Source organism: Agelaius tricolor, unplaced genomic scaffold, assembly GCF_023055355.1.
Source record: "Agelaius tricolor isolate 1412-34295 unplaced genomic scaffold, bAgeTri1.0.p SCAF_1, whole genome shotgun sequence".
Classification (NCBI taxonomy): domain Eukaryota; kingdom Metazoa; phylum Chordata; class Aves; order Passeriformes; family Icteridae; genus Agelaius; species Agelaius tricolor.
Genome location: NW_027269261.1, coordinates 70,035,096 through 70,050,324, shown reverse-complemented (window position 1 = coordinate 70,050,324; position 15,229 = coordinate 70,035,096). Strand labels below are relative to the sequence as shown.

General features: G+C 35.6%; 1 protein-coding gene across 5 annotated transcripts in view; it reads left to right on the top strand.

Annotated features, from left to right (window-relative positions):
* FIG4 (FIG4 phosphoinositide 5-phosphatase) overlaps positions 1–15,229 on the top strand; it is a 51,056-nt gene that overhangs the window by 31,336 nt on the left and 4,491 nt on the right. For all 5 annotated transcript variants that reach the window (XM_071438943.1, XM_071438954.1, XM_071438965.1 and 2 more), the window contains 6 exons: positions 1,263–1,321; positions 1,884–2,031; positions 2,840–2,923; positions 6,082–6,277; positions 8,726–8,808; positions 11,829–11,918. In XM_071438943.1, the coding sequence (XP_071295044.1) occupies positions 1,263–1,321; positions 1,884–2,031; positions 2,840–2,923; positions 6,082–6,277; positions 8,726–8,808; positions 11,829–11,918 (660 nt within the window). The remainder of the gene's footprint in view (positions 1–1,262; positions 1,322–1,883; positions 2,032–2,839; positions 2,924–6,081; positions 6,278–8,725; positions 8,809–11,828; positions 11,919–15,229) is intronic.

Below are 15,229 nucleotides of genomic sequence, written 5' to 3'. Positions count from 1 at the left end.
TAAATAATAACAATTGTAATGAAATCAAGGGTACATGAGAAGGAAGATGTTTCCTGTCATTGAAACGTCTTTGACTGTCTGTGCTTTTCCTATATTGTAATTGCCTCCTTATCAGGAGGAGGATATTTAATAAAGTTCATATCTTACTTCTATATAATTAATGATTCACGTGAAAGGAATATGGAAAAGGAGACTTTGTGTTGCCATGTTACTTATCATTTATGCTGGCAACAAAACTGGGTGTGTCTGCATCATTTCTGAAGGCACTGGAGAAAATTGCTTACTAGCATGGTACTTTGAGAGGAGGCAGGCCCACCAGGCATAACTCATTCCTTATTGTCTAGGATATTCACAGTTTCCTGCCTGTCCTGTACCATCTCCTAAATCCCACTAACAAGCCTATCCCTGGCCATGGGAATACACCCATTGTGTCTGCTGCAGATGGCTACATTGACAGGACGAGGAGATAACCACATTAATACTGATTACAGCCTTCACAGTATTGTGAATACACAAGTATTTGAAATAAAAATCTATGAAGACAATTGTGTTTTCATTCCCTGTAATGAAGTAGAAGAAACTATCAGAATAAATCAGAGAAGAAATTAAAGTATATTTGAGAAGAGACAATAAAAATGTGTAAACATGAATGAAAGCTAAAACATTCTTTGTTTTATGAATGTTGCTTGACTTCCTTTGTTGTTTTACAGAAATCCTGAATAAGCTTCCAGCAGGGCTTGAATTTTGCTGTTAGATATGCCAACAGCTCTCAGACTTATGACAGCTGTTACATCAAATATTTCTTTCTGTAGAAGTCAGCTGCTTTGACAGTCATCCAATCTTATTATCATTGACCTTCACTTCTTCATACATTTTTCCTAAATTTTGGGATCTGAATAACATCTGTGAGGGGATGCCTTCCCCTCACTCCTCCCATCCTCCAATGACCAGAACAAGAGAAATACATAAATACTTTTGATATGTACAAAGACATTATTACATTAATTTTCAGTGCTGTAGAGGTAGGCACCTGAAATGTATTTGTTAATGAAACGAAACCACTCTTCTGTCCATACCTGTATTGAGTTTTGTGTGTTTAAATTTCTTGATTTAAGAGCAAAGTAGTTGGACAGGGGCCTGTTGAAATCCTCCCTCCAAATCAGCAATGTTTGCTGAAGTGACACTGTATGGATGGGTGATGGATAGGTTGGGTACAAGAACCAATCTGCTGCATCAATTGTGTTTCTGGTTTTCCTGTACAGCTACACTTACTGGTGGACCACAGGTGTGCTAAAGCATTTACCTCTTCCTTTTGATGAAGGTAGGACCTATATTTGCTCCTTGCCTTGCAGAGTATCTTGAAAAAGAAGTTTTAGTCACAAATGTTTTTTAATTTCTATCCCAAATCTGAAAAAAAGAATGTTTCCATAATGGTTTCTTAAATATTTCTCCACCCCCTCCCCCCTCCAAGGAGATATGATTTTTCAATTGCAGGTTGCAAGAGCTACCTGAGTGCTAAAACTTGACCTTCATGTTTGTGACCCAGGGCACAGTTAATTTTTTTTTTTCTTGTCTATTAGCATATATTTGTAGTCTGTGCTGGTGGTCCTATTCCTGTCACAGTTGACACAATATACCCTTATTTCTCTGGGGTGCTGTGGAGCATATTTTATTAAGAATTGTCATCATAAAGTGAAATCAAATTACAGTGGTTGATAATGCATATTTATTAAAGATGTGCAATGCATCTTCTTCATGTCATATTTCCTTGTCTCAGAGGAGATATGACTGGTATGGTGGCTAGGTGAGCAGGCTACTCTTGGATTAGATTTTTGCAAGAGTCAGTAATTGCTAGTAAAATGATTTTTTTTTTTCCCCCTCAGTGACATGTGCTGAAAACAGACGCAAGTTGACAGTGAAGAAATTCCACAAATATGAAGAGGAAATTGATATCCACAATGAGTTTTTTAGGCCATATGAGTTGAGCAGTTTTGATGAGACCTTCTGCTTGGCAATGACCAATTCTACAAGGTATATTGGGATGGTTTGTGACTCTAAATCCTTGAATGGAAGTTGATGTGGTGTGAATTAAATATGCATTTGATTTATTAGGTTAAATACATATTATATCAAATTTAGCCAAGTTCTTGGGACTAAATCACAATGCTACATGGAAATGTTACTCTAAAAAAAATCTGTAAAAATAGCAATTAGATTTCCAATTATTTTTTGTTATTGAGTGCCTAGTGTCTGGGCATTTGATGCCTGAGAGATGAACTTTTCTCTGTTGATTCAGATCACAGAAGCTACTTTCAAAACAATTGTTTTCTCATTGTTCTGCTCTCATTTTGCAATTGTTTTCTTCAGTTCAACTGGCTCTACCAGCTGGTCAGATATTTTGGGGTTTTTTTTGTTGGCAGCAGTCAGCTGGCTATTCAAAGCATGATCTGAATCATGGTTTGGCTAAAGATTTCCAGGCAGATTATTTTTCATGTAGCTGTTTGACCCAATTTGTGTGTTGGCAGCATTTTGAAAGCGATGTATGAAGCCCCGAGTTATCAGGCCTCTTCAGCACAGGAATGGAGCAAGGTGCTTTAGCATCTTTGGCAAGTGATGATACTTCCAGATGTTTTATGGAACTAAATAATGCAACTGAAAGCTTTTTAAATACCTAGGTTATATGTACATCAACTTGAAATTACAAAGTTAGAACTTGATATCTCATTATGATGATTCTTTTTCTTTAGTTCCCAGGTAGATGTTAGAGGTGGTTCTTCCAGAAAATTAAAAAAAATTATGTGTTGCACTTTGTTCATAAACACTTTTTCTATTTTGGCAGAGATTTTATGCCTAAGAATGTGGGAATTGATCCAAGTCCATTCACTGTTCGTAAACCTGATGAAACTGGAAAATCTGTGTTGGGGTAAGTCTGAAACCAGAAATTTTGTTCTGGTTTAATAGTAGTGAAATTGTAATGAAAATATATAAACTCTTATGTGTGTGTCTGTGAAGAATATTCATTGTTACACGGGAAATAAAAAATTCATTGGTGTTATACTGCAGAATTGTACACTTTAAAAGTCACATCTAATTTGAGATTTTTATTTGACACTAGGAATTTTTATTGAACACTAGGAATTCTTAATTCAACTTGTTTAATATTTCCTGTTTTCTCTGATTCCTCAAAGTGAAATTCATGAGAAGATTTTATCAATAATATACAAAAGTTCTTAAAATTTCATCATCTCTTCATTGTAGTGTCAGCTCTATTCTCTATTGGAGTTGACAGTGGTGAATATTTTCTTGTTGTCTTTAAAAAAATAATAAATTTTTCATATGTAGTGCATATTCTGAAACAGCAATAAATGCCAATTTCAGCATAGTCTTTGATAAAATACGTTATTAAAACATTTATGGATAAAATTATATAAAACAATCCAGCACCATTTGCTGGGACAAATGAATGCTTCATTTAGCTGCTTTTGCATCCTGGACCTGCTTTGTTACTCTCTTTGTTCCACTGCTGTGTCCCACAAGGGCTGTGCAGAATCTTCCTGAATTAATTCTCTCTTTGGTAGCTCATATTAAGGAAACCTTTTGTCAGTAGTTACTATGCTTTCACAGCATTATAAGTTCCTCTGAAAAGTTGCTGTTTTGTAAAACACCAGAACATTGGACTCTCGTGTGCTCTTGTCCTGAGAGTCTCATTGTAAATAAATGTTGAAAGTAGACTATGCTTATCACCAGTAGAACCTCATTTTGTGCTACTGATTCCCTGGGAATAAACAGGAAGAATCTTCAATGTTACACAGTTCGTCTCTGCTAAGAATTTGAGTTTATGAGTATTTTGAGGGTAAGCTTTATACTTCCGCTTTGATAAAATGTCAGATTTTGGACTAATTTGTCTCCAGGTACTCCATTAAATAGTTGACCGTTATATAATGGCCATAATTTCTCAGGCACTTCTATTCAAGCTCTTTGCTGTGATTTTTAGGGGTTGATGTGGGACAGAGAATCAACTCCATCAAAGCCACATTCCAGGACTCCCTGTGTATCACTTATAAGGCTTCCCCTCTAGTGGCTGTGTTGTAGGGTAAAACATGGCTTCACTCTTGCACCTCACACATATTTAGCCTTGCAAAAGGCAGTACCTTTGCCTTGCTCATTTGTCATCATCTTTTGATCTAAGACATTTCTGAAGGAAATTTGGTGACACCTCTTTTTGTCTGTAGGCATTCAGGTCCCAAGGACACTTAGATCTTGGCTGGGTACGTGTTGGGAGTGCGGTGAGGATAACACTCTTACCAGTTTGGCTACTTGCTCCATTCCTCAGTGTCGCAGACATCTTTTCATTAAAAATCCTTTTTTGGGATTTTTTCCTTCTGAGAAGCTGAGAGGCCTCAGAAACAAAATGTAAATCATGGTTATCTGCTGCTGTGGAATGCAACAGGTGGATGCGTGATTGGTCTCGTGTGAATATTTGGAATTAGTGACCAATCATGGCAGAGCTGGCTCTCTCTCTCTGTCTGAGCCACAGACCTTTGTTTTCATTCTTTTCCTTTCTATTCTTAGCTTAGCTAGCCTTCTGAGATGAAACTTTTCCTTCTATTCCTTTTAGTATAGTTTTAATGTAATATATATCATAAAATAACAAATCAAGCCTTCTGAACATGGAGTCAACATTCTCGTCTCTTCCCTCACCTGAAATCCCCTGTGAACACCGTCACACCTCAGCTTTCAGAAAGGGCTGCTTTTCTTGTGACCTTCACCTCATCTAGAAAAGTAGGGAAAAATCCCTTTATTTTCCCTAAAAAGAATGCTTATGTCTTTATAACTTTCTGTACATTTCAGTCCAAGGAAATGTCAGGTTCTGCTGAGTCAGAAATCAAATTCGCCCATGGTGTTATTTTCCCAAGGCATTTGTTCCAGCTCTAAGATTTTTTCTGATACAATAATGTCCTTGGGAGTGGGGTATGCTCTCAGATCAGAACCTTTGAAGGACTCTCCTACTTGTTTATACATGTTCCTTGAGCATATGAAGTGTAGCTAATTTAGTAGAGGGATAAACTGCCATGTGAGTTTCACTTCAAGAGGCAGCCTCTGTAACAGTCATAGTGTGCTCCACTAGGGCTCAAGTGATGCTGATGAGAGCACTAGACCGGCATCTTCAAATAGCATTTGCATCAATCTATGAGCTCTTTTCCCAGCCTCTAGCATGCTGCTGTCTTCCTTTAGAATGAGACACACTGTCTGTCAGTGATACATGGAACAGTCACTGCAGCAAGGAAGAGATGTTCCTTCCCTATTTCCAGGGATTTGTCTATAAACTGTCTATTCCTTCATTAATGTCTATTCATTAACTGCCTTCCCTGAAAGACTGTGACAGTGTCTGAGAGGAAGTTGCAACTGAATGCTCTTCTGTGGCCAGTAGGAGAGGATGCAGAGTACATAAGTTTGATATGACTTCTGATGGGCAAAGTAATGTGTACCTTTCAGAGTGCATACAGTTAAATCCAGTGTTAGCCTGCTTACATAGAGATGCTGTATCTTGAAGGCTTCTTTTAAATAAGGCCTTTATATTGACTAGAATTTCTTGAGTGAGAAATACATACTGCATCAAGAAATGTTGCTGATTAAAGAATTGAGGGGAGAGATATGGAAAATAAAGGAAAAAAAGTGACATTACCATTAAGATTTGGAACCAAGATTAAGGAAGATATTGGAGTGGATATTGTTATTAATCAGAAAATGAAACCTTTTCCAAAATCAAAACCAAAGATGTGATATCTCAATTAATTTTTATTCTTTTTTTATTTATTCAGTTGTGGGGAGGGATTTAAGTAAAGAATTAGAGAATTGGTGGAGAAAAACTGACAGAATCCTTTGGGCTTTCTTTAAATGCTCTGGAATAAGAAGAGATGGAAGAAGACAAATCAATCAGAGATTTTAAAGATGAGTAAAAAGGTTGCCCCAGAAGTTAAAACTTATTTCCCTGGAAAGATTGTAACCAAGATTAGGAATTTTAAATATTCATTGCTAATATCTTGCTGATTTCATAAATACACACTGCCTTCCTAATAGGAACAAAAATAATAGAGAAGAAACTGTGCTGCAGCGCAAAACAGCTGCTAGTGCTCCTCCACCCCCAAGTGAGGAAGCAGTGTCAAGTAGTTCTGAAGATGATTCTGGGACAGATAAAGAAGATGAAGGTGCTGTTTCTCAACGTTCAACTCCAGTAAAGGTGACTGATACAGGAGACAATACAAAAATCACAGAGGTAAGAAATTACTGTGTTAGGCAAGAAAGCTTAAAATTCACATTCCCTTTAAAAAGCATTATAGAACAGTCAGAAGTAAAGCACTGAGAACTTTAGTGACAAAGGTCTCCAGTGTAATTTTTTTGTGTAGATATTAGTACAACTGTTTCTTAACCTTTTCTATTCTTCTTGTCATGTAATAGTGAGACAAAAGGAAAATAGCATTAAAAAAAAGAAAACTACATAGGTCAGAAACCTATGGCATTTGAAAGGTATTTAGGTCATTACATAGTTTAAAATGCACCTGTATTAGTGTGTTAATTCAGAGCAATAATGCATGTCTGATTATTGTCTGTTACTGTGCTCTGGCACACATCATTCGGTGGCCTCGGAGCATGCAAATAATTCCTTTTCTCCAAGAATGTACTTGATCTACCTACTTAATCAATATTTAGTCCATGGGATTTAGTCTCGAGCTAACCCCCTGAAAGACATGTAGTATGAACCTGAGGTCCTGAGAACCACCTCTTGGAATTACAAGGCAATTCCTTTTGGAAAATGCCACTTGCTTAGGTCGATGAACTGTAAATTAATGTTCATTCTGTCTCAATTTCAACCTGATTTATGTGAACACTTTTAAATTGCTGTCCCATAATTATGTGGTCTGGCATTAAAAAAAAGAATTAACTAACTTCAAAAATGTGCATGATAATGTTACCGCACAGGTCCTATGCTATTACTGCTACTAAGGTTGCAGATAATGGCAGTGAATAAAATAGTGAAATAAATTGCATTTGCCCAGTCAGGTGGAAAGAATGTACATTTGCAGTTGTGGGCTATTAATCTTTTTTTCCTAGCATAACTCCCATTTTGTTGGAATCCCTTGGGTGCTAATTTAATGAAAATAGTGAGTTGTATAAAGAATTCTGGAAGTATCTATTTTATTAGTTCATGTAATAGTTCTTCAAATTCTTTCTTGTAGATATCCATTTTGGATACCATTGAAAGTATCATAGCAAAAGGTTATGCTAATGTATACTATAGAAATTTGGAAAATACTTATGTTGTCCAGCAGGGTTGTTTTTTTTTAAAGCCACAGCTAATTTAAATGGTTATAGGATTGTGCATGTTATCACTTCTGAAGAAAATTGAGTATTTACGACCTTAGCATAAATGTATTGCCTGATAGGCAAGACAATTACACTGCCTTTTTTTTTTTTGCCTCGATTCAAATTTTGATTCTATTCAGTCTTTAGCCTAGGGTTGTGTGTTCTCAGATAATGGATTTTCAGCCTTCAGTAGTGCAATAGTGTCTTCTTCCTAAGCCAGTACAAGCACATTTATTTATTTGTATTTATACAAGGTATTTTATCTGAAGGTTTTCCATTATCTCTGAATAACAGAGTACCCGTTCTCCAGTAAATCAGATTGTATATAGGTTTTTTTAAACAAAAATCCAAGTTGAAATTTTATTCTTGATTCCTACTGTTGCATAATTTATCTCACATCAGTTTTTCCCTTTGTTTTGAACACACTTCAGCACTCAGACCTAAGATATATTTTTTACATTTTTAAGATGCTTAAATGAAAGGTGTATGTAAACACAAAGTGTGATTTGAAACATTGAATTTCAATGGCTTTAAAATTGGGTGAGGTATTCTGACTTTTTAGTAATGAGAAGAAGAAATATATTCCAATTTATTGCACCTTTTCATGCATTGAATTTTAGTCATAATTTACATTGTTAATTCATGCCATTCCTTATTATCTGGGGAACTCAAAAAACTGGTTCTTTTCTGTTCACATCTCCGAGAAGTTAATAAAAGATGCATTTATTCTTCTGGTCAGGACATACCTTTCTGAAGTTCTTTGACTTTGAATCGTTTTGAACTAAGAGAAAAAATTGTCTTTATATTTATCTTATCAGAAAACTCCCCTCAGTTTAGCACAGAATCAGTAGACACAGTTAGTGAGCTATTGCATATGCACTGATTCCTTGTTATAGTTGATTGACGTGATTGCATAATGTATAAAATAAAAATAGTTCTATTCAACCTGAGGTTTCTAATTATTGCAGAATTGACAGCAGGAAGTGTGAAAGCAAATGTGGGAGCATGCTCTAAACAAATGTGTTTTATTCTATATTAAGTTTCAATACAGAACAGAATTTAATAACTACACCATTATGTTCTATTAATATAATTTAGTCTCCTAATATGTTGTTTTAGCTGATGATATCTTTCAAGAATTCTTTACTTATTGAATAAATGTGTTGATTAATATTTTTAATAAATAATTTTCTTTAAAAAATATGTATAAACTATGATTGCTGTGGATGTGAGAAACCTATTTGTTTTTGTCTGCACTTCTGAAATTATATTTTGGCTTGTAAGGAAGTTCTTTCTTAAGAGTAATCTTTCTTTGGATGTTGTTCCAGTATTCTTCATCTGAATCTTTCTTATATTCCAGAATGTAGTGCAAGCAACAAAAGATGTGTATGGAGTCAATCTTTCAGATATCCCTTCAGAAGATGATCTTGCAATATATGCAAGGTGAGATAAATTTCCAGTGGTAATTGGTAAAGGATAATTTGAGCTAGTTAAGTGCAGTTTGTCAAAGTGCTGCCTTTGATTAAACTTACTTAAATGAGAAATTTGCCTATATATGCTAACTCTTTCAAAATCAAACTGTTTCCAGCTGTCTGCGTCAATTCTGATTTCAGTGGAAGCTCTGCAGATGTCTCTGAAAGCAAAATTTGGAGCTTAAATCAAATGAAAGATGCTTCAGAAGAAATACCTGTCACTTAATATAATCCTAGAAATTCATAAGTAAATTCATAGGAATTCCATATTCCTCTGATAATACTTCTCAGTGGAACCAAGAATGGTTCCATGGTTGTAAGCTTTGTAATCTGTGGGGTTTGCATTTTTGAAGTGTTGAATTACTCCAGTTCAAATCAGTCATAATGAAATAGCTTATTCTGTAAAAATGCATATAAAATAATAAAAGTTGTCATTTTATTTAACACGATATCATATAAGAAATCTACACTTCATCTCAGGAAAGCACTGTGTATATATTGAAATGAATACTTGTGAGACATGGATTGACATGGCCTTGTGTGCATTTGTTTTTATTCTCTAATGTGTAATAGCAGTAGCTACCTTGTTCTATTTGAAACCTTTTCAATTTTTAAGGGAAATTTTAATTCACTGTGATATCTAATTTGGTGATATCTAATTTGGTGATATATGGTGTTTCATCCTGACTTAGTTCCTTAATCCACTCAAAGCATTTTTTCTTTATATTTAAAATTATATTCTCCTGCTTTTTCTTTAGGTGTAGCTATTTCTCTTGCACTCTTTTGTTCTTTAAAATTCCCACTTCTACCTATTTCCTGCAAGCAGAGTCATTTAAAGATCCTAAACTTGAATAGGGTTAAGGAGGATGTTTCTCATTATAGCTGAATTTTTTACCTTCATCTATGCCTCTACTTCTGTTTCTTTTTATTTTAACCCTAGAAGATGGATGCAAATTTGACAACTATCCTTTGATACAGCAGGTAGTTTTTGTGGTTCAGAAAATGGCCCAGTGTGAGCTGGTATCTACTGTGAGTCTCTCTGTGCAGATGAACAATTCTGTGTTAACATCCAGAATTGCAGCTACTTCCAATTTTATAATTTCTTCAGGCTGGACTAATGTTCAATCTATTGCTAATGTAAAACTATAAACCCCTTGGAGGCTTTGAAGCTCCCTATTTATATCCTTTAAAAAAAAAAAAAACGAAACAAACCTTGCATTTATTTCATTTCCTTTGAGCAATGCAGGTTTTAAAAATAGAAAAAATTACAAATTCTTTATCTCTTTCAGCTAACAAGGCATGGTGCTATTTCTAGTCTGGTGTGCTGATTTATATAATCAAGGATGTCAGTAAAATCTATACTTTGCAAAATGTACATCGCTTGAGAATAGCAGCAATTTCTTTCACAGTATGATGACAGTTCTCACATCAAGCCTTTTTCTGTTACTGTAATAAGGGAAGTGGGGATGTAAGATCCTGACTTCATTTGACATCACTGGACATGTTACATATTTTTTCATTATGAGGATGAGGGTCTCGCACATTCAAAGTACTTCAGGTTAAGTTGCTTTATGTCAACTGATCTGTATTAAGCCTATTTGTAAATGCAAATTAAAAGTAATTCAGATCTATTCAGCATGTTTTCACTGATGGCTGAGATAATTCTCATCAAAACAGAAATCACAGAAGCCCAGATTGGTTGGATTTGGAAGGGACAGGAAGTCCCTCCAATAATTTGAGGTTTTATGCTCCAGATCAGCTGTGTGTGGTATCTTCCTGACCTCAGGAAACTTGCTTGTATGCATTTAGGTCTTGTAACTTTCAAAATATTGAATAATTTGAAGCAATTAATTAAAATACTTATGCAATTGATTTACCTCTGGTTTTTTTAAAGTTGGTTTCAATAGCAGGCTCCTGCAGTAGAAGATTTTAATTATCTTGATTTTCACTTAAAATTCTCTATTTTGGTAATGTAAGTATTTATTCCTTTAACAGTAAAAGTGATGTTGCTTTTCTCTGAGGCATTTGTTTCTACAGTATAGAATCTGAATGGAGCAGAAAGAAAAGCTGCAATAAGTTGTTTAGGAATATGTTGTTTGTTTGACTTCTGTACACTCTTTCATGCTATTGGTTTTGCACTGGTAATAGTTGCTTGTTAAAATGTAGTAAATATTCCTGAAGTGGACCAGTAAGACTTCTTAAGCTAAATGGAAGCTCACTATTAAGAAAAACTCTCTGCCTCAGAAAATTAAACTAGTAAATCACAACTGACATTTACTTACTTGTCTTTTCAGTGGCACAGCTGTGTTGGAGAGTGAACAAATTGAGTGCAAGATAGCTACATATATTTACGTTTGAAACCGTCTGACTTTTCCTCCTATTCTGAGTGTCTAAGATTAGTGATAAACTACTTTTCAGAAGATTTTGTTCCACTTCCTTGCCAAGAAAAAAAAAAAAAAAAAGACAGTATTTTCCATTGACAATGTCTTCCAGCAAATATTGGGAGATGGAGAAATTGTCCCAAAAGGTTGTGGTTGTAAATAAGGGATCTGGACTAACAGCATTTCAGATGAATAAATTAGATTGAATTCAGAAGAGGACTGACTTAAATCTGAAACTTGAGAGACTTTGTGTCTTTTGCTGATTTTTCCATAGGCTATTCCTCTGACTGATTGCTTTGAGAAAGATACAGGAAGTTGACTGTAAAGGGCGGTCCTTTTCTTAGGGGAGGCCTGTTTCTTCCCGTGACATACTGGGTGACACCAATTGATAAACAAATCTTATTTCCGAGGAGGTTCTGAGTTCATGCATGCACCCTCTATGAACTTCTAAAAATCTCTCTTGTTCACCAGAGAAGTACATCATGATCAGTGACTTATATAGTATGACTCAAAATCGCATTTCTTAGTGTCATTTTCTTCTGTTTGATGATTTTTGGGGAATGGTTCTTTTATTTCTTTGATTTATTCTTCAATTTACTGCTTTTCACAGGTTTGTTCAGCTGGGACAGAGTCAGCATAAACAAGACAAGGGCAGCCAGCAATTTTGTTCAAAACGCCCATTGGATAAGGTCATAAATTTGTAAGTATTCTTTTTCTTTTTCCACCTAGCCTGATTTTGCTTTTGTCATTAGATATGAAAAGTGATCATGTAAATTTGATGTTAAATTGCTTCAGAGTCACACTTCCATTATCTTTACTGCATAAGGGGTTTCAATGCATAGCATGAAGAACTGGGTTTTTGGTTTTTTGAGGGTTTGGGTTTTTTGGGTGTTTAGTTTTGGTTTGTATTGTTTGGGGGAGTCTTGTTTTTTGTTTTCTTTTTTAGTTTTTGTAGTATCAAGGGGTTTCTATTTAAAAGTCTTAGCAAGCCTGAATTAACAGATAGTGCTGAATCTACTGAATTTAGAGGGCAATTTCTTCTTGCTTACTTCACTAGAAAACAAGTTACATCTGAATCTTCTTAGTACTAGTGTATAAAAAGGGTCATGGTATTATCCAAATGTCTTACTAATATTGAACCAGGTCTTACAATTTAGATGATCAAGTACTACTCTCCCAATTGACATCTTCCTGTAGTGTAGGCAGCTTAAAGTTTCACCAAGGCAAGGCAGAATTTTATTTACTTCTGTCCCTGGGGTACATGATCCTTTATCCAACAGCATGGCCACTTCTTAGAATGGCAAGAACTTTTCTGCAATCCTTTGGTTTACAAGCCTCAGTTTTGTTTCCTGCACTGCCTCTTGTCCACCCCTGTGTGCTGGTGAAGTGAGGAAACCTTAAACACAGCATTTATACCTAAGCAGGAAGAGAGACTGGGTGAGTCTCAGTTGGGCTGAAAAAGAATGACATGAAACTGCTGTAATGCCGTGTATGAGACAATAATGTCTAATAGCAGTGTTTAGTCACTTGGTATTACCTACATTTAAAGTGATGATATCACATTTGTAGGTAAATGAGCCTGTAGTTTTATAATAAAACATGCATAATGGGTATTAAAGTAGTAAATTAGATTGGCAAACTGTAAAACTGTTTTTCAATATGAGGGAGCAAGCCTGAATGTTTTAAATGGACATGTTTATTAAGAAAATATTTTGTAAGAAGAAGAAGAATAATTTTGCTATGAATGAAGGCAGTTTCTTTTTTGTAATTGCAAAATCTCCCAGCGTGTAAGACAGTGTAGGAGATAATAATTCCTTTCTTACCCCTTTAAATGTAATTTTTTTTTTCCCAATGCTGAGCTGCTGTAAAATGAACACATTAAAGAGAGTCTCTACACAGAATTCTGGTGGCTTTGGGATAGTCAGATGTTAATTTTTCTCTTTTCCCAAATGTAATTTCCACGTGTTTCTGAATAGTAGAAGTGTAAAAGTCATAGGGCACACAAATCCGTGCCTCCTGTCACTCCTTCTCTTGAAGTCATGTAGATCATCTCTCCTTGCCCGTTCTACCAAACATGTTCCTCTGTGCAGATGAGAGAGGAAATAGAATATCTTAGAGTTGGTGATTTCTTTTTTATTACAGTATATCCCTAGACTGCTTAAAAATTTTCTTTGGGTTTTGTTCTGTAACTTTTTAAAAATGTTTAAATACTATTAGAATGGTGACAGCTTGTTCTTTTAGTTAAAGTCACAAATGTAACCATTCTTAAAAGGCATGTTGTTCAACTCTGAAACAAGAAAGCTTTCTCTTACTGAGTTTGAATTGCTGCTCCGAATCAGGAATTTCCTTGGAGAATACTAACTTTTGAGAAATACAATAGAATGAACATAAGTATACTCAGGATTAGGGAGAGAGGGAGAGGTTTTTTTGTGCCTCAGCAATAGCAGCTGAGGCACAGCTTGCACTTGTTTCTCAAGGAGCTCTTGAAGAAATTAAAAAATTATACTAACTTTTATTATTTGATGTTAGACGCCTTTTAAATTGAAAAAAATCTAACAAATTTAATTCTCAAGTGGTTGCTTCATATATGATACAAATGCAATCAAACCCTATTTCTTTTCATATTGAATTAAGGTACTCAGTCTAAAACTTTGGGTTCATATCAGCAGTGAGATAAAAAATCTAAGTTTAGATTAGTTGTCTTTTCCACACTTCTCAAGAAAATCTTTTTTAATAATCCAACATTTCACAATTTTAAACACTTGACCATTTTAATTAAATACATGAAGCCATTACAAAAGAAGAATTATTTTTTATTTTTATAATGTCGATGCAGTGATATTTCTGAATTCAAATATGAATTGTATAAATACTGAAGAGAAGGTTCTGTCTTGAATTTAGAAACTGTTAAGTATAGACTAGTAAAAAAAAGGGGGACTTGAGCAGGGACCAAAGTGATGCAGTGGAATAATACTGAAGTTGAGTGGAGGATGTGGAAGGATTTTGAAATTCTTCTTTTTGTTCTTAGAAATTCCATGAAAGAAAAAATGATGGAATTTTACTAAGAGCTAAATAGAGCTAAACAGAGCTGGACTACTTTTAGCACAATCTATTATAATGTGTATGAGGACAGACTCTAAGTACTGTAGTGTAATTACTGTTGGCTGACACAGTGCACCTGTTCCTAATTCCCTAATTCCCTACTATTCATTCTGGTATGATATAAATAATACTGTTGTAAAAATACACTCTCAAAACCTTTTTAAAGGTACTTCATACATTTATCTAGGAGTACAAGAAACTTTATTCTGTCCTGAAAAGGGAATTGGGTGTTTTGATTCCCTGTAGCACTAAAGAAGAGTGTGAGCATGCTTAAACATCCTCCCACCAAGAGTGGCTGGTGCATACATGAGGGTCCAAGCTGTGCTTCAGGTCAGGTCAAGAGTGCTTTGGGTTAGAAGGATTCTTAATGACCATCCAGTTCTTCAACCCCTTGCCATGGGCAGGGACACTTCCCACTAGACCAGGTTGCTCAGAGACCCATCCAGCCTGGCCTTGAACACTGCCAAGGATGGGGCAAGCACAACTTCCCTGGGTGACGTGTTCCAGTGCCTCCCTGCCCTCACAGTGAAGGATTTCCTCCTACTACCTAAGTTAAACCTGTCTTCTTTCAGTTTAAAGCCGTTCCCCCTTGGCCCATCACTTCATGCCCTTTAAAAAAGTCCCTCCTCAGCTCTCTTGCAGCCCCCTTTAGGCACTGGAAGGTGAGACAAGGTCTCCGTGGAGCCTCCTCATCTCTGTGCTGAACAACCCCGACTCTGTCAGCTGTCTTTGTAGGAGAGGTACTCTAGCCCTCTGATCATCTTCGTGGATGTTTGCTTAGGATTCAAACAAGGTGAAAAAGTAGATTTTGTTTACTTTCTAGGTATACAGAGACTTGAGGAGAACTAATTAATGTTGAAACAAATGCAGTGGCTTTCTGGTGACTGCTATATGGCTGAGAGCTAATCT